We start from the raw sequence: 24,289 nt of genomic DNA on the forward strand, positions 1-24,289 counted from the left end.
TAAAGTGTCTCACGAGATTCTCCGAGAAGCTACCTGACACAGCCAAAACTCCCATCATTACTTCTAGTTCTTTGCTACTCTTTGAAGTTTGTGATTTTTCTCTATCGATGTATACATGCGTGAAACTAAATTAATTTAAAAGCTACTAGATCACATCGCTATGATTTATTACTAAATTAAATATCTATTTTATTTGCAAGTAAGACAATTTTGAATTCCATTTTTTTCTAACAATAACTCATACAGTCTGTTGATGTACAGCTCAATTCTTACAAACATACCCTTTTTTTAACAACATTTCCCTAGACGGCCGAAACATAGCACTGACCTACAAATTAGGCTACCTCTTATTCCTTCGATTTTTTTCTTTTCCCTTGTCCAGTGCAGATCACTATGAAAATTTAAAAAAATAATTGAATTAATTTTTCTGCTGGAAAGAATTATAATAATAAAATAATGAAACATACAAAAAAAGAAATTTTTAAATATCACGAACACTGGTTTTTGCTTTAGTCATTTGTTTACTCGGTTAGCATAAAAATATGCTAAAGCACAACTTAATGCTTTGGGTTTACTACCATGGATGCAGGTAAATAAACCAATAAAAACACTTTTAAATCTTTCTTGAAACAGAAGCCACATATCATACTATCAGTAGGACTCTACACAGTAGTAAACACTACCACTCAAGTTACACACGTGAGTGCGCCTTCATTTCGGTCTGATGCTGTGCAATACTCCAGAGGCTGAATAGTTGCTCAGAGCGCCTTCGACAGTATCGCTTCGACTTGTTAACAGAAAGAAAAGAACGATTACCGCTAAAATTCCACTTTACCGTGCGTTTGCACGCACACAAAAAAACGAGAATATCGACGAACCGATTTTTTTAACTGCTTGAATTTTTGATCGCTTTCATAGCCACTCGTAGCCATTTTCTCCAAGTTCATGACATTTTTAATGCCGGGAGATCGGGAGTGGGTAAAAAACAGTATTCTGCCTTCCCCCTAAAATTTTAGGAGCCACCTTGGCCGGAAAGCCCAATTTTTGGGAGCCATCTACTATATTTTAGGAGCCAAATTACATTTTTGCACACGGGCCATGGTAAATGAAAAGCTCTCGGGCTGCGCTGCGAACGGCACGTATAGAGGGCGCTTCATCGCTACCGCTGCTTCCCGATTCTGTCAAACTTAGGCGCCACGACGGCCGAGCTCCACCCCCCCCCCCCCCACCCCTAACTTTCAGGTGCCAAGGCCCGATGGCGCCTCGAGGCGCATTTGGCGCGTGGCACCCAACGAAGGCAGAACACTGGTAAAGAATAGAAACAGCGCTCGGTAGAAGCAGTCAGCACAAGCGATGAGGTAAGCATAACAAACAAGTCTGTAGGATACAGATTTGAACGAAATAGTAAAATAACATTTTGCATCAATTCTCGAATAAATAACGGCAAATTTCAAAGCGTTCATATTGGTTCAATCACATATAATAGGCGGTGAAGAACTTACAACGTCGCAAATTCAGGTATGAATGTGTTCACCTCACCGTTGCTGGAGAGGAAACATGTAACTGCGCACGCTAGAGTGGAATTTCCTCGTCAGTCTTCCGCCATTTAGTCGAAGCGATACTGTCGAAGGCGCTCTGAGCAACTATTCAGCCTCTGGAGTATTGCACAGTATCAGACGGAAATGAAGGCGCACTCACGTGTGTACCTTGAGTGGTCTGATCTTACGATATGTGGCTCCTGTTCCAAGGAAGATTTAAAAGTGTTTTCATTGGTTTTTTACCTGCATCGCTGGCAGTAAACCCACAGCAGTAAACTGTGCTTTAGCATATTTTTATGCTAACCGAGTAAACAGATGACAAAAGTAAAAACTAGTGTCCGTGACATTTAAAAAAAACCTTTTTTTTTTTTTTTTTTTTCATTGTTTCATTATTATAATTCTTTTCAACAGAAAAATTAATGCAGTTATTTTTTGAAATTTTCAGAGCTCTCTGTACTTGATGAGGGAGTATTTGAGAACATTTTAAAAAATCTTTCTGAGGTTTTCGCGTCTTCCTACAATATTATTGCTTCGAAAACTCTTTCAATTAACAGTGTGAAAGTTTTCTGGGGAAGTATGTAGCCAGTCCGATATGCTGAATCTACAAACTTCCATGCATAATTTCATTTTTAAATTCAAAACTGTTTTTAAGTATAAATTAAAATGATAATGCCATACTGCTCCAGGGCCGGATTTACTTCCTTGCCGCCCATGGGCCGCCTGTATTTTGCCGCCCCCTTCTCATTCGTTTTGAAACATCAATAAAAACCATCAAGTGAACGTGCCGGAGGGGGAGAGGCGTATAAGACGCGTTTACTCGTGTTGGACACATTTTTTGCGAAAGCCCTGTCAACACTACTAGCAAAAGTTCACGGAACTTGGCGCGAAAGTTAAGTCCCGTAAACCTATCTCTGTATGGACAAGGCCCTCCATTTATAAGAAATGAACCAAAAGAACAATGAAAGAACAAACATAAATGTGGTTTAATAATTATAACTTCCGCCGCCGCGCCGCGCTGACCTCACTGTGTTTGGCGCAATGCGTGGAGTATTCCTACAGTCTTACGTGCGCAATGCGTGAAGTATTCATGCAGTCTTGTAGGCGTTATGCATTTCACGCTGCCCGCTGCTGACCGCAGCGACCGCACTGTCTTTGGCGCAATGCGTGAAGTATTCATGCAGTCTTGTAAGCGCTAATATGTGTTACATGCCGACCGCCGCGCCGCACCGAGAGTTTCTCCTTTTCATCGTTCTCGTCATCATTGCTCTCTGCGCCGCGCCGTTCCAGGCCAACTTCCGTGTTCGGTTTCTCTCTTAGTCTTAACTCGACTAATTAAAGGTGCTGTCTATTGTATCACGGAAGGACGACAAAATTAGAGTTATACTCTCAGGAAATGAGAAATTTTGTCACCTTTTCTCGTTCGTAATTTTTTTTCTAAATCCGAATTTTCTTTATAGCCACATTTAAAAAAATTGCAAAATTTGCCGCCATGGGCCGCGGCCCATGTGGCCACTCCCTTAATCCGGCCCTGTTCTGCTCAACAAACCGACCCACGCGCTATTATTAAGGAGCCCGCGAATCTAAAGAGGTGTGTGAAAAAACGGCCAAAAATGCCTCAAGGCATTTTCGAATTTTGATCACTTGGGGTGATACAGTAGCTTCCGAGACACCCAAAAGCGGTCGCCGTTTTGCTTAGAAGCGCCGGGTTGCGACGTTGCCATTTTTTAAAGTGGAAACCCTTAAAAATTCATATCTCCGCCGCATCTCAACCGATTTCAATGAACTTTTTGTAAAAATGTTCCTCTTAAATAGAGCTTTCTAGTGGTGTGTAGTTTCTTGGGGTTTACTTGGCTTTAAGTGGCACTTACGCGGTTTTAGCCGTTTTTGATAAACACAAAAATTTAGTTTTTATTTTACCACGATCGTGGAATCGACGAAATCTAAACAAAAACCAGTCTAAATGAAAGTTCAGATTCTCACCTTTCTAACGAGCACAAGATCATCCCGGGGAAACGTTTAGTTCCCGAGATATGACCGCTCAAAGTTGGTCACATACGCTTTTGCGCAATGTGAATGCGTGTTATCACTGAGTCATTCGCGAACTAGGGGTCCCTTACGTTCAATTTACGTTGAAATAATTACACAGAGCAGTAAGGTGTACAACACGAGCCGTATTTTCACCTTCGGCTGCCGATGTGCGACGTTGCCATTTTTTGAAGTGAAAACTCTTAAAGGTGCATAACTCCGCTGCATTTCAACCGATTTCAATGGACTTTTTTTTAAAATGTTCCTCTTAAATAGAGCTATCTGATGGCATTTAGGTTTCTGGATTTTATTTACCTTAGGGAGGCACTTATGTCGTTTATATGGTTCTTTGCAGACATTTTTCATACAAAAAATAGTGTTCCTATTTATAATTTTTTTTTCTCGGCGGATTGTGGGAGGGTTTAAAATGGCAAAATTTAAAAGAAAGAACTTTTAAAAAAAGGGATTCTTTTAATCACTATTCTTACGTGTACAAATATTGAAAGCGACGCTCTCATTGTACAGGAGAAGGTGGTGTTGCTAATTTACCAAGATTTTTATATTATACTTTAAGCGATGGTGATCTTCCGATCTAGTTTGAATGTTAAAAAAAAATCGGGGGAAATACAGACCCCCTCCTGAAAAAAAAGAAAAAAAAAATAGCAACACTATTTTTTGTATGAAAAATGTCTGCAAAGAACCATATAAACGACATAAGTGCCTCGCTAAGGTAAATAAAATCCAGAAACCTAAATGCCATCAGATAGCTCTATTTAAGAGGAACATTTTAAAAAAAAGTCCATTGAAATCGGTTGAAATGCAGCGGAGTTATGCATCTTTAAGAGTTTTCACTTCAAAAAATGGCAACGTCGCACATCGGCAGCCGAAGGTGAAAATACGGCTCGTGTTGTACACCTTACTGCTCTGTGTAATTATTTCAACGTAAATTGAACGTAAGGGACCCCTAGTTCGCGAATGACTCAGTGATAACACGCATTCACATTGCGCAAAAGCGTATGTGACCAACTTTGAGCGGTCATATCTCGGGAACTAAACGTTTCCCCGGGATGATCTTGTGCTCGTTAGAAAGGTGAGAATCTGAACTTTCATTTAGACTGGTTTTTGTTTAGATTTCGTCGATTCCACGATCGTGGTAAAATAAAAACTAAATTTTTGTGTTTATCAAAAACGGCTAAAACCGCGTAAGTGCCACTTAAAGCCAAGTAAACCCCAAGAAACTACACACCACTAGAAAGCTCTATTTAAGAGGAACATTTTTACAAAAAGTTCATTGAAATCGGTTGAGATGCGGCGGAGATATGAATTTTTAAGGGTTTCCACTTTAAAAAATGGCAACGTCGCAACCCGGCGCTTCTAAGCAAAACGGCGACCGCTTTTGGGTGTCTCGGAAGCTACTGTATCACCCCAAGTGATCAAAATTCGAAAATGCCTTGAGGCATTTTTGGCCGTTTTTTCACACACCTCTTTCCCGCTTCACCCACCGCGGTCGTTTCCCGCCAAGAATAATGCTATCGTCTGCGCATGCGCGTTTTTGCGCCTTTGAGTTTGTTTACATTCTCTTATCAAGATTTCCAGACAAACACAAAATGTGTTTTCATGGTTTTCACAATTTTCTCACGCGCTTCATGCTTTCCACCTTCTTTTCTCCACTTTTATGTACTCGTGTTACCAGTGTATAGGAACTCTAGTGTTACCTAATGCATCTGCGTTTCTTTCTAACATTCAAGAAAATCCGCTTTTTCTAGTCCATCTCTTAGATCTCGAGTAACATCAATATAGTTGTATTGTCAGCTAAGATTGGACAGACTCTTGCTGCTGATTACCAAGTTCACTGCCGAAACCGAAAAACGAAATATGAATGAACATCATTTAGAAACCTCCAAGTCAATTTGCCTCACAGGATATGGGGGCTTTGACAAAATTCAAGTGAGTAATCTCCTGGTTATTTCTTCCAAACGCACAGCTCAACTCTGCAGATAGCCAAGCATGTGCAACTACTTAAAACATTTTTTTGTTAGGAGAATTGAAATTGGCGTTTCTTTGTGCGCTTCTACCAACCAAAAAGGCCTTACAACAAATAAAATGTGTATTTATCTTGTAGATTCTCTTCTTCAACCTCCTAATTGATATTTATGTTTTTAGGTTCAAAATGTCATGTTGCCACCGGCATTGGGGACAAACGAAGTCAAAGTGCAGAACAAACTCTTCGGTGTCAACTTTGCAGATCTGTATACCTTGAAAGGACTGTTTGAGTTTCCTCTCCCGCACACTTTAGGTTTAGAGAGTGTGGGCCGAGTACTTGAAGTCGGAGCTGGTGTCAAAGACGTCAAGGTGAATTCAGCACCCTGATTACACTCTTACAAATTTCATGATTTCAAATTGCTTGGGCCAGTACAGAAAAATGTAATTCATCAGACAAAGAAAGATCTGTAAGGAAGCAGCGCAGAAGACAATTATGTAGAAATGGCAAGAGAGGTCTCAAAAATATATCAGGCATGACGGTACTTCTTTCAAAAAGCAGGCTGACATTATTTAAAAAAAAAAAAAGAGCCAGTGAGGAATTGAGGGCCCTGGAGGACAAGATGCTCCAAGTGCTGATTTTGTAATTTCAAATGGTATGTCAACAAGTTTAATGTTTCAAAGTTACATTGAGCCTTATGGCAGAAAGAAAGATCAAACTGACTTTTTGATGTATAGAAGTTGGAATGGGGGAGTGAATTTTTCATAGAATGTATTTTAAGACAAGTTTTAGTTGAAATCATCAATATCGTAAATTTTGTCAATTACTGCACTCATGCGCCTTGTCCTCCAAGCCCCTCTATCGATGATTTCATTTTTTGGTAAAAATGTATTCTCAGTTGAAACCAGTGCGTTACTCCCTCCTTTCATACCCTCACACCTTTGGCAGATTTTCATCAAATAAGATGCTTCTGGTTTCAATCAATCAGGACTGATTTGAGCTTTAAAATGAATCCTAAATCAGCCTAGTAATCATCCTGTTCTCAGAATTACAGCATTAGTCCTGGAACTTTCGGGACACTTTTTGTCAAGCGTGAGTCAATGGCTGACTTAGCTAATGCCAACTGTGGAAACTGCTTCAGTCAATTTTGTAGACCACCACAAAATTGCAAATGTATTAATGAAATATCTTACTATTTATTTTATCTCTGATCTTTTTGAAGTTCGTACTAAGTGCCTGTACTAAGTCATAAAGTTTTCAAAAAAAAATTAAATTCTCATAGAAACATGAAACTAATGCTCCTCAAAATGGGTCAGTGACTCCATTTTTTTTTTTTTTTAAATTCATTTTCTGGGAGTACCAAAGATAGTAAACTTCTCAGAATTCTTAAAAAAATTTTTAACCCTAAATTGCAAAGATAGATTGTTTTGAAAATGCCAAAAATGGGGCCTGTTTGAAATGATATTTTTGGCAGGCTTTGATGATTTAGCCAGCAGCCTGATTACTAAAATTCTATCTTGGTTTGTCAGCAAGATTCTAAGGAAAAACAAAGTTGTATCTTCGTGTAGCATATCAATTTCTGGTGTCTTGTCGTGCTGACATAAATTCCAACGATCAGACTGCAGGCGGGAGAAACGGCACTTACTGATCGGTTGTGCACAGCCTCAGGCATGGCTTGTTTTGACAATTCAACTGTTTGCTTTTGATTTTTCTATTAGTTTTTTCTTCCCTTTGAAATTTTTCTTTTTTACGCAGGAAATACTATACTGCAAACCTGCAAAAATTCTTTACTGCTGCCCTATTTCTCAGAATTATAGATTATGTGATAAATAACCTCTGATATTTTTTTCTGTATAATTTTAAAGGCTGGAGACCGTGTTGTTTGCTACAAATGGACCGGTGGACTTTACAGTGAATTCATTAATATTGATATGAAGAATTGCTTCGTCATTCCACCAAGTATTTCAGACGAAGATGCTGCTACTTTACCAGCAAATTATCTTACCGCTTATATTACGTTGTTCAAAATTGCAAAACTGCAAGCCGATCAGTCCGTTCTGATTCACTCATGTGCAGGTATGCCAACGTTATCCTAGCTTAAGTTAAAAAGAAAACTAACAGTCTCGCAGCTCATTTCGACAAGTGTTCTGGAAACCTGCATCAAAAGATCTTTTCGGTGCTAAAGGTATTTTTTATATAAATGCTGCTTTTAGGCAGATGATAACTGAAACTAAGATTTTGAGCAATCTCTTTGACGAGCAATTATTGCAGCTAGAAAAACTAAGTTTGACAAACTTCTATAGGAAATGGCTCTTTCTAGCATTCAAAAGTCATTATTAGGTGGAAAAAAAAACTAAAAAACTAATGGACCTGTCAGTGATTATCAGGTGAAACATATTGATGATCCCCACAATTAATCAGGATCCCTGAAACGTTCCGTCTCTGAAAGGGGTCCAGACAGTAAGAAAATACCTTCATATAACAAAAATATCACATAAAATTACCATGGTGTACTGTATCTGCTTTGGATGGAAATACTTGTATTGTGTGCTGATTTATTTAGATGGTTCGGCCAAAGTAACATTGATTATGTTGGTTCTAATTTGAAGCCTATTATGGCTCAGGCTCTTCCAAAATTCTTGATTGCATTCTTTAACTTATTTTTTTTAATTTCTTTGAAAAAAAAAGGTTTGATAATCACTCTCATGCCTACTTTTCTCAAGATTAATACTAGAGGAAATAACTTAATCTGTGACATTTCAGGTGGAGTTGGATGGGCAGCCACGCAATTAGCCAAATTATTTTCTAATGTAACTATCTTGGGCACAGCAAGTGAGTCAAAATTCAAAATGGTTGTTGAAAACGGTGTGAACCGACCCTTAACGTATGAAAACTATGCCACTATTATCAGTCAGTCTGAAGGTGAAGTTGATTGCATCATTGATAGCATCGGCGGATCAAATTTTTCCATTTCTCAAAAATTACTGAAACCCCTAGGACATGCTGTTTTAACTGGTACGTAATTTTTCCATATTTGAATGTTTTCATTGATGATTTCTAAGATGATGGTTTTTGTTCATGCCGAGACATTGTAGGTTTTTTTGTGAAAGTTATCATAATTTTTCAAAATTTTTTTGATTTAAATGAAGTTTTTCCGTCAAATATGTTCCAATTTTGTGGACGGTACCTATTAAAGTTAAAATCTATGGACAATTATTGAAGTATTAAAGTGATTTTTTCCGGAAAAATGAAAGCTTAGATCTTTTTTAATACAAATTATTTACAGTGTGTTTTGCTAAAAAAATTGACCATAAATGCCTAAAATTCAGCTCTATAAAATTAACTGAAACTTTCAGAGCCATTAGGCCAAATGCCAAATGTAATACTTTAATCTTCACTTTTTTTTCTTAATATTAAGGAAATGTTATTCAAGATCAAGAAAATATTACTCAAAATTAAGAAAGTACAGTTCTTTGGAGAGTTATTCAACAGTTGTTCAATCAATTGATCATTTCTGGATTTTAGGACAATTCTGCAGAATTTCCAAGCATTACTTATCACACTTTAGTACATCGTAGTACGTCAGGTGTTAGTGCACAAAATTTGACCAAGTAACATTAGGATATAACTCCAAAAGTAAGGTCCGAGTGAATATTGCTAGTTGAACGGCAGATCGATGGGTGATATGCACTGGAACTGTAATTTTGGCGATACTTCAAAGAGTGTCCTATTCAAATTTTGTATGCAGATTCCCAACGCACCACAATTGTGTGATGATTAGAAATTCTTCAGAGATATCTTAAAAGTCAGAAATTATCAATTGATTGATCAACTACTGAATCGTTCTCTAAAGTGCTGAACAACTACCTTGAAATTTTGTAAGTACTGCTATTATTTAAGAACTGTTAAAGATAAAAAAAAAATGTTACTTTTTCCAGGTTGCAGCAGTTTAATTACAGGCCCAGAAATATTCACCTCTTCCGAACGGGAAGCTTTGAGCAGCTCAACAGTTCCAGATATGCAGGGTCTAGTGATGGGGAGTAGATCGATCTCAGGATTCCATCTGGGACTCTTGATGGACCAAAATCCACAGTTAATTCGGAACTCCATGGAAAGCATTTTCAAACTCCTGGGTGATGGTAAAATTAAGCCTAGAATTGATTCAATCTGGTCCTTCCATGAGGTAAGACTTTTTATTTGGGCATGAAAATAACAAACAAACAGTTTTTCTTTTGTTGTGTATATATATATATATATATATCTCAAGCCGCTACCTCAGCGCACTAATGCACTCTGCGACTCCAAATCACCATCGGAATCGATCCTCCCACAAACCATCAGGTTTTTCTTTTGTTTCTTCTCATAAATTTTCTGTAAAAAAAGAGAACACCTCCCAAAAAAAATAAATTTCACTCAATCACCATTTCACAAAATCGTAAATATTGCAGTACAAAAGATTGTATGCTCTTCTAAGAATACATTGAGTGGATGAACCAAAAACTATCAATACCTGGCAAATCTATGATTTTTGGTCAAACATCATGTATTTTGTTTAGATGGAAAAATTGCAGGATACTGGATTAAAAATTCTATCTCGTAAAGCTAGGAAAATTGCTTCCTCAACTGTTCCTCTATTCTCGGGTTATAAGAATATGAAAATGTCTGTAGAATCTTCTGATGATTCTGAAAAAAAATTCTCCACCCATAAAATTTCTTATGAAACTAGAATCCATGCCTAATAAGTTTGACAGTTTCTAGACTGCCGCAGAATGTCACGTCATGTCAGTTTAGCATTGAAATTAAATGCAAGAATCAAGATGGTGGGTATTCCGTCGCAGTCTAAAAGTGCATAAACTTATTTGGTGTGAGCTCAAGCAGAATACCGGGGGCTTAAAAGATATTTTACATCGAAGGATTACAGAGAAGTAGTATTCCCCTAGAAACTCGGAATAAATATCCCTGTAGGACCCTGTCATGTCAGGAGCCAAAAAACGGGATGGTTATTTTTCATAATAATTACTCTGTGTCTTATTTATTTTCAGGTTGTTCAAGCTATTTCATTACTGGAAAAAAGAAAAAATATAGGGAAAGTGCTGTTGAAAATTTAAAGCGCCTGGTGCTCGGAGTAAGGAATTCTTATTTTAAATTTGTGCAGATAGTAATAAGCTTTGTGTTCTAATTTCTGCAAGTGATGAAAAATGTGCTCCATACTTTATCTTCTTTATATTGCATGAGTTATTAGCACATGCACTTTGATATATTTCGACATATTTACCGACAGCAGTAAACAATTTATTCCCTCCTGAAAGAGATGATTCTGCAAGGTAATTTATGGCAGTCATGTAAAATTTTTTTTCGTATTTATTGGTGGTAGCTCATGTAGTTTGTAACGTTTTTTGAATGAGTTTCTGAAGTATTTCTGTAAATGTCTTCTTCCGCATGAAGTTAATTGCTACAGAGTGACACTTTTTTTTTTTTTTTTTGTAACCGTCAACAGAATAACACTTGTCAGAACGGAATTAGAAAATTTCCTGTCCAATTGAGTCTTCACTTTTATAATTATAAGATAAGACAATTTAGGAGAAAAATTTAATTTTTAAATTGAAGTAAGTCAGATATTGTAATATTTCTTCGCTGCCGCCTCCCCTCATTTATTGAAAATGTTGCACTCAGACTATCGCTCTCTAATTATATTGAACTACTTCTTGAATTTCGACTTGTCAAAAGTCATTATCAACATTCATGAGATTTATTGCATGTCAATATGCAGAAATTACCCACCTACTTTAATGCATGTTTTATCCTTCAAATTTTTTTCATTGTCTTTTGTTTTTTGTTTGATCTTTGTTTTAGCTTTTCTGTTTTAGTTTGTAGTTTTCTCCTACCTTCTTTGATTGATGTTTGGCAGAAACTAAAATTTTAAAAGCAACTTACAGTTAGTGAAGAGTCCCCATCTCTTTCTTCAGTTATCTCTGTCAGTGTTTATTATCTCAAGCAAGTAATCATCATGTTTATTCCTCACCCATGTGCGTAATGCCTGTTTTTGATGATTCCAAATGTATCTATTTTTATTACATAATCAGTAACTCTTTCTTTCACACCATCAATATCTTATCTAGAATTTTCCTTATCTGCGGCCCAGCCTGCTTTCACTACAAATCAGAAATCAGCAAATCATTCCAGACAACACCTCAGTTTAGTTACGTTGGTTTTTTATCAGTGCTTTTATGTCTTGCTCAGTTTTTTTTCATTTTTAAATTAAGGTCTTAAGATTTATCCAAACGGTTGGATCAGAATACAGAAAAGTCTTTTTCACCTGTATTATTGTTTTTTCTGGTTTCTCTTCTGTGACATATTTTAATTTCATTCATTGGTGTTTTAATTTTACAGTATGTCTGTGATAAATTCAAAATTGAATCTGTTGCTGAATAATTGTAGTGCTTTGAAAGGTTTGTGTGATATGAGTTGATTAAAAGTAGGGTAGGATGGGGTCAGTCCGCCACTTTTTTGCCCCAAGATTTTTCCTGAGTTCCCTAATTGATGGATGAACTTGTTTGAATGCTAGGAGTGATCTTTGGACCTTTGACTATGCACAAAAAAAAATTGGATTCTTTAGGTGCATTTTCCCCCCCTTTTTTGAACTTTTTTTTTTTAAAAAAGAAAGTGGCGGAGTGACCCCACGAGTAGGGTCAGTCCGCCACATTCTTAGGGTCAGTCCGCCAGTAGCAAATGAAGACATGAGAAGTGCTGGAAAAAACAATTTAATTAAGAAAAATGAAGGAAAACAAACATATCTGAACTCAGAACTTCAGTCAGTACAAAAAAGTCTATAACTATAAGAACGAAAAGTTAATTTTAAGGGTCTAATAAATTTCAAAATTTGAATTTTTTTTTTTTTTAAAAAAAAAGTTAAAATATTAATAAAAAGTCGGTGGTTTTGAAATTGAACTACATACATATAAAGGACTAGCCAGTGTAGCAGCACCTAAACCTAAAAAGGGGTCACTTAGCCAGTAGCAGAATGACCCTCGGCGTCACTGGCGGAATGACCCCATCCCGGCTTCGCTGCACAAAATTGTTACCTGACATGACAAAAGTAAAGATATTTCAAAGATCAAAAACGGAATCAATAGCCTTGAGTGAGTAGTTTACGATGATGTACTTCCCAAATTTCGATCACCAAACCACCAAAGTCCAGACGAAAAGTTCCAAAAAAGAAAAAAGTTACGATCGGGAGCAATTTTAACACTTGCGCCTGTAGGTTAGTTGTAAACAAATGAATCATGCCTGGAACAACACATAGTAGACGAGCACTTCCAACTGCTTACTCCCATGCTTTGAATTTCCCAATTCGACCACCGCTAGGGGCGCTACGGTCGACTGGCGGACTGACCCACCCTGGCGGACTGACCCCATCCTACCCTATCTCACCCAACGTTTAGTTGTTTCACGTTCATTTTACATTCACTATTTGAAAGAATTTTAGTTCATTGCTGCTGGAATATCAGCACGTCAAGGACTAAAGTGCAAAACCACGTATTTTTGTTTGCGACATTGCAGATTTCCTGCCTTACTTCATTTTTCTTTTGAAAACTCCCTTGATTTTTCTTCTCTGTCAGAAGAATATGTTCAGTATCAATCTCTAGCTATGAAGTTGGCTTGTCTCTCTTCAAAAAAATAAATTAGTAGCAGAAATTTTGAAACTCCGCCGTGGAGATACATGATTTTACTTTTAGGCCACTGATATCTTGAAAGATCTTTTCAGAGGAAGAGACAAAGTTGTTGACATTACATCAAAGCCGTCAGCATTTGTCTCTGTGAAACAGAAATTCTCATTTCAGAGGGGGAAAAACTCATTTAGAGTTAATTTAGAGACTCATTTAGAGTTAAACCATCTTAGAGGTATACTGCCATGCCAAGGAAAAACGCCATATGCACATTCGAGAGTTGCCAAATGTTATCCAATAAAATGTCTATTCTTGAGGAAAGTTATAAATATTTTTCCTTGAAATTTTCAGGAAATTTCGATCAAATTACAAACAAAATTATGTGAGAAATTGACTGAAAAATATTAAAAAAATTTCCTGTAAATCAGCGACTTGTCAAAGGAAATTTGGCAACGTCTGAAGGCTCCTACAGCGTTTTTCCTTAGCACGGCAGCATACTGTTTGGAGCAACACTAGTTACGACCATCAGCATGGCAACTGCAGGTGCGTTTTGGACCTAAGTACACTCACCCTCAGCGCAGCGCAGCCTCCTGAAGCCTAAAATTAGGAGGCTGCATTATGCTGGAGGTGGATCAAATTCTCTGGAAAACACAACGCAGTTGCCTTTCTGATTTGCAACTGATGCTACTCCAAATAGAGCATCTTCAAGAAGGAGAATTCGTTCCTCCTGAGTTTTTATCTTCGGAGATGAGAATTTTTATTTCACAAAAATAAGCTCCAATAGCTATGACACTACATCCAACACCTTTATCTCTCATGTTAGAGGTTCTTTACACCAGCTTTTTTTCATTTTCAGAGAAAGGTTGAAACTCATAAACTCATTCTCTAAAAAATTTTTCGTAAAACACCTTCCCTTTTTTTGTAATCCTAGTTGTTGGTTAATAGATACTCTGCTCAGATGTATCATTTGGCTTTGTGCGATGGAGACAGGTACATGTCTTTTTAGTAGTACTTGGCAGTTTTCTTTCCTTGTGAATTATGTACTTTGTTTGAACATAAACGATGATTTAAAAAAAAAAAATGGTAACAAAATTTGTCATAATCCTTTCTTTGTTCGGTTCCTTTTTACAGGAGGACCAATGAAGTAAAAAAAATTTACTTTTCTTTGAGCTTTCAAGAGGTATTCTTGCATTACCTTTTTTATAAAGTAAATTATTTCTTTTATTTATTGACAAATTTTTTTGATCATCTTTCTTTCTGTCTTCTAGGAGTATGCAGCAGGCACATGGCGCTTGGAGTTTTACCAGAAGTTCATCAAATGCTGAAAAAAACATGCAGAGAATTTGCTGAAACTGAATTGAAGCCAATTGCTGCCAAACTTGACAAAAACCATGAATATCCAGCTGAGCAGGTGAGAAGTTAATTTTCATTGGTCGCGTTGTCAGAAATAATGGGACAAGTTCACATTTTCTGAGAGGAAGCATGAGTGTATTTTTTCTAAGCGCTAGTGTGAAGTGAAAACCGTCATAAACTTTCTCTGCTGAAAGATCTGTGTCTTTCTTTTATGCTAAGCAATTAGCTTTTGGCTGTAACCTCAAGCACAATGTCATTTTCTAGTTTTATTATGTCACATCCTCCTGCATTATAAAAAAAAATCAATTCATATTACTGTCAGGATAACAAAATTGATGTATGAGATAGAGAATATTTAGGTTGCAGGAGTAAGATCGAAGGTTTAAGCAAGTTATATACAATTTAGCAGATATGCTCTTTCTCCGCAATAGTGCCTAGTATCGCCATTTTCTGCATTAATTACAGACAAAAAGCTTGCATTTTTTAAGATATTATTCGATAATATGGTTTAATGCTCATTTATTTAATTAACATTTGGGAGTACCATGTGTTAAAAACAACGCAGAACTCTCTATTTCCATTCTTCACTATAGTAGAACTTAACAGACAAAATCTAATTGTACACCATGAGTATTTTAGCCAAACTTGGCACTTTGATCTGCCTATCCTCAAAGAATCCATCAAAAACTCAATTTAAAAATATTTAACTGTTTAGTCTTTTTGCAGCTTAACATTTCATTTTTTAGTCTAAGTTTTTAGGGGTTATTGGCATGTCATTTCCCGTATATTTTCTGTTTAAAAAAATTGTTGATAAAATGCACATAATCACATGTCATCAATAAAGTCTGGATAACAAAGTTATGACCCTTTTGCGTAACTGTTTACTTTTGATCATCCAGAATTTTTAGTGCGAGTATTACTTATTTAATTTTTGTTTGTTTTATTCAACAATAATAACCCTGTAAGTCTCTCACTCTCTCTGTTCTCAGATAAAGAAAATGGGAGAGCTTGGTCTAATGGGAGTCAATGTAAATGAAGAATATGGTGGTTCAGGTCTGGATTCTCTGGCCCTTTCTATCGCAGTCGAAGAAATTTCAAGGTATGAATTTTTTTTTTCATGACACCAAGTGTCATATTTCTAATTCCAGGTCAGAGGTTCCAGGTGTGTTTAAGAAAAGAGTGTCATACATTTCTCATAAACCTCCTCAGAAAAATTTGAACAATTGATTTCTGAAAGCTTTGACTTATGAATGTTTCTTTGTTTTCGAGATATTTTCGACAAAAAATGAACCCTGTGTTATTTTCCATAAGAGACCCAGCAGGCGGATTGGCTAATCAGAGACAACTTGTTAAAATAGAGGGTGCCACTTGGTCTGCAGTTTATATTGCGGCTCTCCTTTTCTCTTTGTCTCGAATCTTCAACTGATAGACGAATTTTCAGTAAAGGTGCCATTTTGCTCCTTTACTGTGTGTTTAACATCAACATAAAAAAATTTTTGACTTTAACCAAATTTTTTTGCCTACCTTTTTTCATGCCAACTATTTTCACAAAAATTTAATGGAAAAAATTGAAAAAATGTCTGTCATGCACGTATTTATTGAGTGTGTTTTTGTAATATTTATTAATTTTTTTATAGGTAACAATATAATCAGCCCAAAAAAGGTAAATGAGATGAGAGGAACACGGGGTACAGGCTGTAAATAAAAGTAATTTGGACGGGACGTTTCGGGTTTCACATTTGGGTTTATTTTTTTATGTTCAACTGTAACGATCACTGATGGGAACTACAGTGAAGTGCACTTCAAGGTGCGATTCTCCAGACCTGAATTCAACAGGGCTAAAAACCTGTAGGCGGATAGAGAAGAAACTAGCAGTAAAATTTTGGCATACATTTTTACGACTTTTGAGATTTTTTGTACCAGAGTGAACTGGATGAGCAACAAGGAGTGTGCAAAAACCAGTAAATTACATGTTTTTCAGCTATATTTTTAATATTGAAAATAAAACCATGGCAGAAATAGGCTAGAAAAGAAAAGAGGATCATCACTTAAAATAAACCCATAATTCAAGAGTGCACCTGCGTCCCTTTACTATCTTTCATTTTCAGAATATCCTTTCTTTCTTTCTCAGAGGCTGCGGAGGCACAGGCGTTATTATGAGTGTTCATAATACTTTGTATGCAAATTTCTTAGATAAATACGGATCAAAAGAGCAGAAAGAAAAATACTTGCCAAAGTATGTCGATGGAACCCATGTCGGCTGCTTTGCTATCAGCGAACCAGGTAATGAAGCGACTTTGTGCACGAATAAGTTGCACCTCATTTATGAGTCGCTTTTTATTCAGTGATGTTCCTATTGAATGAAGGAGGTAAGTGGCATTTTTATTGAAATCGAGGTATAGTAATTCGTTTCCTCGTAAACTTTTGAAGAAGAATTGACATCTCAAGATCAATTCTAAGCTTTGACGCAATTTCTTACCTTTAAACTCATTTTCCTCCTAATTACAAACAAGCTACAATTTCCCTTCATTCACTGGAGACACCACTTACTTGCTTTTCTTTCAATCTAATTTTTTTTTTTTTAGTAGTAGTACTTGTATATCTTAGCATGATTCTTAAACTAATTCTGATACATGATTGATCACACTTTACATTACCTACTTGTATAATATGTACTTGCAAAAGTATTGCTGGGTACTTACTTTTTACGAAGTTGAAACCAACCAACGTTACATGCCTCATGCAAAAACTTTACTGAAAGTTCCTTGAAATTGTATTTTGCTGAAATATTTACATCGTGAAGCAAGCTAAAAATGACATTGATATGTAAAATCTGTCTGTGAGCCGCTGCAGAAAATCTCTCCACGTTGTTCCCTGTAATGGCTAAAAATTTTGGCACTTTGTGACCGCTGAAAGCCGATGGCTCCTCACCTCACTACTGATAGTAGGAATTCCCAAACAACCTGTTATTCAGATGGTTACTCGTATTTCCTTACTGAATACCGCTCAAACCTAATTTTTTATTGCAGGTAGTGGAAGTGATGCAGCATCCATGCTAGCCTCTTATAAAAAAGAGAAAGATTGTTGGATATTGAATGGGACCAAGGCCTGGGTCACAAGTGGAATTGAAGGCAAAGCTGTTGTTGTGTTTGCAAATGGTGACCGATCAAAAGGTCATCTTGGAATTTCTGCCTTCATCATCCCTATTCCGACTGAGGGTAAGTGTTTTCCTTTGAATTAAGTTGAATTTCATTACATGTGACTATACCATTGCTTCAGTATAAATTTGCCCAAATAGTGCAATGATAAGAGTACTCATTATTCATTTTCTTCATATATGCATTTTTCGGTCTGAGTTTGGTTTTGACAAAAAGCAAAGTCTTTGGTAGAACATAAAGTGGTAAATGAAGTATCCAAGTTTTTTAAAAAGACTGACTCTGTTGTCAGCTTCCGTCCTCGTTGATTTCTTCAATTCTTAGTTTCATTTATCTTTTTAACTGCACTTTAATCTGCCAACTATGGATGAAACAAGCCCAAAGTGTAAATAGTCGTGAGTTTAAGGCTCTTCATTACTTTTTAAGTAAAAATCTTAAGTATGCATTTTCGTGAATTCAAGGTGTATGATATAAATAAGTTCATCTTTCTCATAATATCCACAAAAATTGATCAATTATAATAATTTTATCGATCTTATTTTCAATACCCTCCTTAGAATATTCCAAGTAAAGGATCAAAATTGCTAAACAATTGAAGAATGAGTGGCTGCTAATGCCTCAAGTTCTCAAAGATACGTGAGTCTCACTCTCTGGATCTGAAAGAAAATGCTACATTAACGGAGGCCTCATAAATTTTGCCGACATTGAAAAATATCTATAATGAAATCGGGAGACATGCTTCATTTCATTGCATGAGTAATAGTCAGAAATGCTCAGTTCATGAATTTTTTTGGTTCATGGGAAAATTTTTCATTTTAACGACTTCATTAAAGCACACAGTTAGGGTTGCGTATTAACGGTGTAAGTCCGCAATCACTTAACTTGGTTTGCGACGTTGCAGACTTCCTGTCATACTTTATTTTTCAAACGGGAAACTACTCAGCGACAATTCTCTAAAACTGCCGTGATTTTTCTACTTTGTGCAAAGAAAATTCTGCGAAAACTTCAAGGAATGATGTCAATTTGTTCTCTTATAAAAATATAACGTAGAGGCGGAGATTTTCAGACACCGTAAACGAGATTTGTAATTCCAGATTTATGCCGCTGATATGAATGTTTACAGATTTGGCAGGTAAGATATGTACCACGATAGGCACTTAGAGCTCTTATGCTGATGCATTTTAGCTGACCCTTTCTGCAGTCCTGATTCCTGGACTCAGTTAATCGTAAGAAAAATTTTTGGACTGAAATTACTAGAATTGCTCAATTTTTGTGGTTTTTATGAGAGACCTACTCATTGAACACTCCTTTTATATTCTTACGTTTTACAGCATTTAAGGATACAAGTATGAATGCCTGTATCAATGTATGAATAAATTATTCAAATTTTTGCCCTTGAAGGTCTATCGCATGGAAAGAAAGAAGATAAATTAGGAATCAGAGCATCATCTACTTGCAATATTATAATGGAAGATGTGCGCATTCCGCTAGAAAATTTGGTTGGTAAAGAAGGTGAAGGCTTCAAAATGGCTTTGGCGACATTAGGTATGAAATTTTGTATTTTTAGTCATTTTACTAGCAGCGGTCTCGTTACTAATAAAATAGCTTTCTATAAAGTTGCTGAAGTTTCCAGTTTCAATCAAATAATTTTTGTCCTCTGGTGATCATATGTTTTTTCATGTTTACCAAAGGTTTTAAAACTTTTGGCTCAATGAGCGATTGTTGTGATTGAAGTCAAAATCCTCTCAAGGTGAAAATTCAGCCTTTCACCTTAAAGTATTGTATTTTTTTTCTCCTTTGGAAAATGCACTAAACATTTTTGGCGCAGATCGCTCCACTCGAGAAAGGGTTCCATCTTGATTCTTCTATTTACTTTTAATTTATTCTTGTGTACCTTCTGTTGCACTGAGAAACTGCATAAAATTATTTGGTGACTATCTGCCTTATTTACTTTTACTTTCAGAAAAATCTCAGGTTAATTTTTCTCTATTTTTACGTTTATCTGCAAATAGTATGATACATGTGGTTTTATTTTGACAGACAGTGCAAGAATAGGAATTTCTTCCCAAGCGTTGGGAATTGCTCAAGCAGCTCTTGACTGCGCCATCGATTATGCAGATAAGAGGATCGCTTTCAACAAGCCGATCTTGAAGCTTCAGGCAGTACAGGTAATTTTTCATTCAACTTTCTAGATACTCAAGTGAACGAACACACATATAATTACCAAAAACTCTATAATACTGTAAGCATTCTGTTGCATATTCTTTGTTCAAAATTTTTACAGAAAAAATAATTTACACCATGGAAAGTTTAGAAATTGACTCGAAAAAAGATTTATATCTATTGTTTACTGCAGTTAAATGATAAAAATACAAACAAATAGCGTTATTTGTATCATTTGTGCTCTATTTGAACAGTATTAGGTATACATGTTAATATCTCAAGTAAGATCAGATATCCAAACTTATTGCATGAATCGCTCTTTTTGTGGAATTTTGAAGAGGAAGCATCGCACGTGGTGCATTAATATAAACCTTGGGCAGTGGCCCATTGGAAATTTCCCAATGAAATTTGTGTTTTATTGGGCTACATTTTGCATTAAATAATCACACCTCTGGCTCACCTGTAGAAACACTTATTTCCATAGGTAAACTAATTTCTCTTGTGTTGGATTTAAATGAGCAGTCTGATTATATTATTTGTATAATGAGAATCTCTCCTGATGGGCGGTCACAGTTGAAAAAATAAAACGCAGCAACCTCAATGTAAAGACTTGGGTTTTCCATCCAGAAAAATGTAATTTTCTAAATCTTAAGGTAATATTTGAATTTATCTTCCACTTGTAAAAAAATAATGTTTCTTCTCCCTTTTTTAGCTACGGTTAGCAGAAATGACCACTCGTTTGGAGGCCGCCAGACTCATGACGTGGAAGGCTGCAGCAATGAGAGATGCCGGACTCAGATTTACAAAGGTATTTTGCCTTCCTGTATTATGTTATTGTAGTTTTGTCTTGTCTTCAACTTGAAAGATCAAGGCTATAATTTTCAAGCTCTTTTTGTTCTGATTATAGTACGATTTTTTAACTTTGAAACCATCCTTGTCACTCTTTTACTTTAACAAAGTTTTTCTAGTGAAATCTCTACTTTATTTCTAGAGGAAATCAGAGGTAGTAGTGCCAAAAATTAGAATCGGACTTACAAACAGTGTTATAGCTTCCGAAATTACATTATCTCTTGTTACTCTAATGTTGAGATCAGAAAATTGGTAAACAATTTATTAAGAATTGTATCAAGTGTTAATCTTAATTTAAAGCTCATTAATTTATTACCCCAGAAACAATAGTATCTAACCAGCAATTTTTTGTGGGTACAAGTTATCAATGGTGATTCATTCTGTTCTGTGAAGCTGATAGTTGCATTCTCCTCTTCATACTTATTTTCAGTATTATGAAGTTGAAGTTTTCCATTATCTATCTAATAATGAAAATGTTTTTTCTTACAATATTATCAGAGCCTTGGAATGGAACTTTCTTGTCATTGCTTCCCGGGCAAAAAATTGTTTGTAATTTAAGTGAAATCATAAATTAATTAATGGGATCTAATTTCCTCTGTGCAGTATTCTTCCATGGCTAAATATACTTCTTCAGAAGCTGCCACTTTTGTTACCCACAATGCCATTCAGATCTTAGGTGGAATGGGTTACGTGACAGATATGCCAGCAGAAAGACACTACAGGTATGTGAAGAACCGCTTTAGTTTTAACAAGCTGGGTGTCTACCAGTCCGGAAAGTCCGGAAAAAGTACGCATTTTTGAAGGTCGGTCCATAAGTACCTTTAAAGTACGTAAATCTCGTGGAAGGTCTGTAATTTTTCGCATTTTGCGCTTCGCGTTCAGTTCAATTGCCTGATAGTTATGCAACCCTCTGTGCGTTGTCCGTCAGGCGTATTAGTGCAATGTCAGCCCGTAAGAGTGCAGTTGTTGTAGAGGAGAGGAATAAAGCATTTCCCTAGATTCGACGGAAACAGCCGAAAAGGCCACGGGAATAGCCGAAGTAAAGCGCGCAGCAGTGCCAAAATCGAAGAATTGCGATACGTATCGAAAAGGTACTTAAAAAGTACTTAATTTTTCCCCAAGGTGAGGTACTTAAATTTTTCCTTCAGTACCTAAAAAGTACTGAAAAAGTACTTATTTTATTTTTGTGGACCTCAGTAGACACCCTGAACAAGAGTGAAATTGGTTTGTGACATTGAATAATTTAATAATGAAAGTAATAGAATCTTCTCCAGGATTCTCTATTTCCAGAAAAATGGATTCAGTAGGTGTCCATGAATTGGAACTTTTTGTACCACATGGTGTAGGCACTGTGTTAGCAATATTAATTTGATCCCTAAGAGATGATGGGAGCGCAGAAAATATAAACAATACAAACTTGAATTATGGGAGAGTTAAAAGGAAATAGTAATCGGGTAGGTGGAAACTCATCCTTCCTTTGGAAAATTTCGACTGCCAGCCATTTTCAACTATTTTAGTATCATATTACACTCATACTACAAATTTACCATTGTTTTCGGGCATTCAACGCTTCGAACTAGCATGCTTAATGTATACTTTATGGCCCATTGCTACGCAGATTTCGGATAGCCACCAGTTAACTTTAGCTGGCAGAACAAAGCAAAGGCCTGAAAACTTTCCTGAGCTTTTTCTTAACCTGACACACTTGAGACACTGATAGACTTTTTGATGCAACCCTTCGTCTTCATGTGAAAATTCATGTCAGAAGCAATTAGTAGTTTTGAAATATACACTGCATGCAAATTCTCCATCAAAGTATTTCAGGGTGTCAGCTGTCTTGAAAAACCGGAAATACCAAGAAATTTGTAGTCATCAGGAAAATCTGTTTTGGATCAGGCAATATCAAGTGCATCAAGCATTTTTCAACCTCATGCACTTTAGCACATGCAGAAGTGAAATATTCAATTAAATTCATCGAATATGTTCATAGAATATGATAATGATGGGATAACTTACATTTAAATGATTTTTTACCATGTATTTTTCTCTCTTTTTCAGAGATGCCAGGATAACAGAAATATATGCTGGTGTAACAGATGTACAAAAACTAGTCATAGCCGGTCTTCTTGCAAAAGAGTATGGTTTGGAAGTGCGATAATGCTTGCTATTCACAGGGTTTTCTTTTTTCATGTGCCTGTTTGATGTGCTTACATTTCACTAATTTATTACACCCATTTTATGTTTTTACCATAAGTTATTTTGTATATAGTCTGATTAAAACTTAATTTTTAAAAAATACTTGTTTTATTTTAAAGTTGCAGAGTTTTTTCCTATTAGGAGATAAAATTGCTAGCTTCCGCATGGCATTGTCCATCTTGAGATGTGGTAATAAAAATTATAAATTTCTTCCTCTGAATTACAATTGTTACAAGTAGCACCCAACTTAATGTATCTCTGAAGTTGCAGTCTGAAAAAAGACTTTTTCGTCCATCAATAGATTCTCACCCCAGTTCGTTATTTCATAGAACTACATGCCAAAAGTCACTTTTTAAAATTTCAGCCTCCCAAAAATTTTCGAGGATAGAAGCAGTGACTTAAAGTTGAATAAATTCCAATACTTTTATTGCCAAAATTGTTAGGATTTTTAAATCTGGTTGTATTGTATGCAGAAATATTTCAACCCTGTAGTCGAAGCCCTTTGAAAACAACGTTAGGTGTAGTTAAGCTACTTTGGTTGAATCCGTCCATTTAACGTAGTAAAAAGATTGTATGTTTTATGTCTCCCAAAGAGTCGATGTGCAAGTCATTTCAGCCGCTATTTTCACCAACCAGATAATTTTCCATGATTTTCAAGTTTTGAAAGAAAATGTGTGACTAGTTCTGCTCAATTTCTTTCAAATTGTGGATTAATTTCTCTCTGATGTACTTACCAGGTCTAATCGTTAATTAGATTTTAATGATGTATTCATGAGAAATTTTTCATACCATATTCTAATTTTTTCCATAATTATGAAGCATGGCCTTTTTTGTATTTATTGTAAAAAAAAACTATATGTATGATCTGTGAGTTTTCTGCCAATTCATCCTCACGGAGCAAAACACAGGCCATGTTCAAGAAAATAGCATTCAATGGTCTTCTTTTTACATCAACAAATGCTCAGTACAAAAATAGGAACCATTCATACTCTTAGCTTGTTTGAGAACCCAAAGAATTTGCACTCTTGCGACTTTTAACAGCTCTCCACTGAACCTCCCCCAGTAAACGATGCCCCTTTGATAAATTCTTCAGTATTCATGCACAAACAAATGTTTATAAAACAGAAAAAGGAAAATGAAGGTACCTCAATGAGTAAATACCAAAACTGGAAGCATAGTATTGTTGCTGGGTCCTACCATACCAAAGGAAATCAACGCCAAGGAAGTAACAACATAAAATTATTTACTATAACTTCCGAGTGAAACTACTTTTCTTACTTCTCTGAGTTTTTTACTGACACATTTTTGAAAATTTCATCGCGAAATTCTAATTTAATTTTTCTACTTACTTACTGGCTTTAA

General features: G+C 36.0%; 1 protein-coding gene across 4 annotated transcripts; it reads left to right on the plus strand.

Moving 5' to 3' along the window:
* Window positions 1-5,187: 5,187 nt before the first annotated feature.
* LOC109034920 (short-chain specific acyl-CoA dehydrogenase, mitochondrial) lies at window positions 5,188-22,930 on the plus strand. Of its 4 annotated transcripts, none has more exons than XM_019048344.2 (10): window positions 10,587-10,669; window positions 14,480-14,622; window positions 15,554-15,663; window positions 16,696-16,847; window positions 17,594-17,782; window positions 19,121-19,264; window positions 19,760-19,887; window positions 20,595-20,690; window positions 21,335-21,453; window positions 22,790-22,930. In XM_019048344.2, the coding sequence occupies exons 2-10, from the start codon at window positions 14,497-14,499 to the stop codon at window positions 22,887-22,889; spliced, it is 1,164 nt and encodes a 387-aa protein (XP_018903889.1). In that variant the 5' UTR covers window positions 10,587-10,669; window positions 14,480-14,496; the 3' UTR covers window positions 22,890-22,930. The 4 variants fall into 4 exon arrangements, with proteins under 4 accessions (XP_018903890.2, XP_018903889.1, XP_018903887.1 ...); XM_019048342.2 differs by lacking the exon at window positions 10,587-10,669 and adding an exon at window positions 11,583-11,993; XM_019048343.2 differs by lacking the exon at window positions 10,587-10,669 and adding an exon at window positions 14,177-14,201.
* The last annotated feature ends 1,359 nt before the right edge of the window (window positions 22,931-24,289 follow it).

The sequence above is a fragment of the Bemisia tabaci genome, chromosome 5, assembly GCF_918797505.1.
Source record: "Bemisia tabaci chromosome 5, PGI_BMITA_v3".
Taxonomy (NCBI): Eukaryota; Metazoa; Arthropoda; class Insecta; order Hemiptera; family Aleyrodidae; genus Bemisia; species Bemisia tabaci.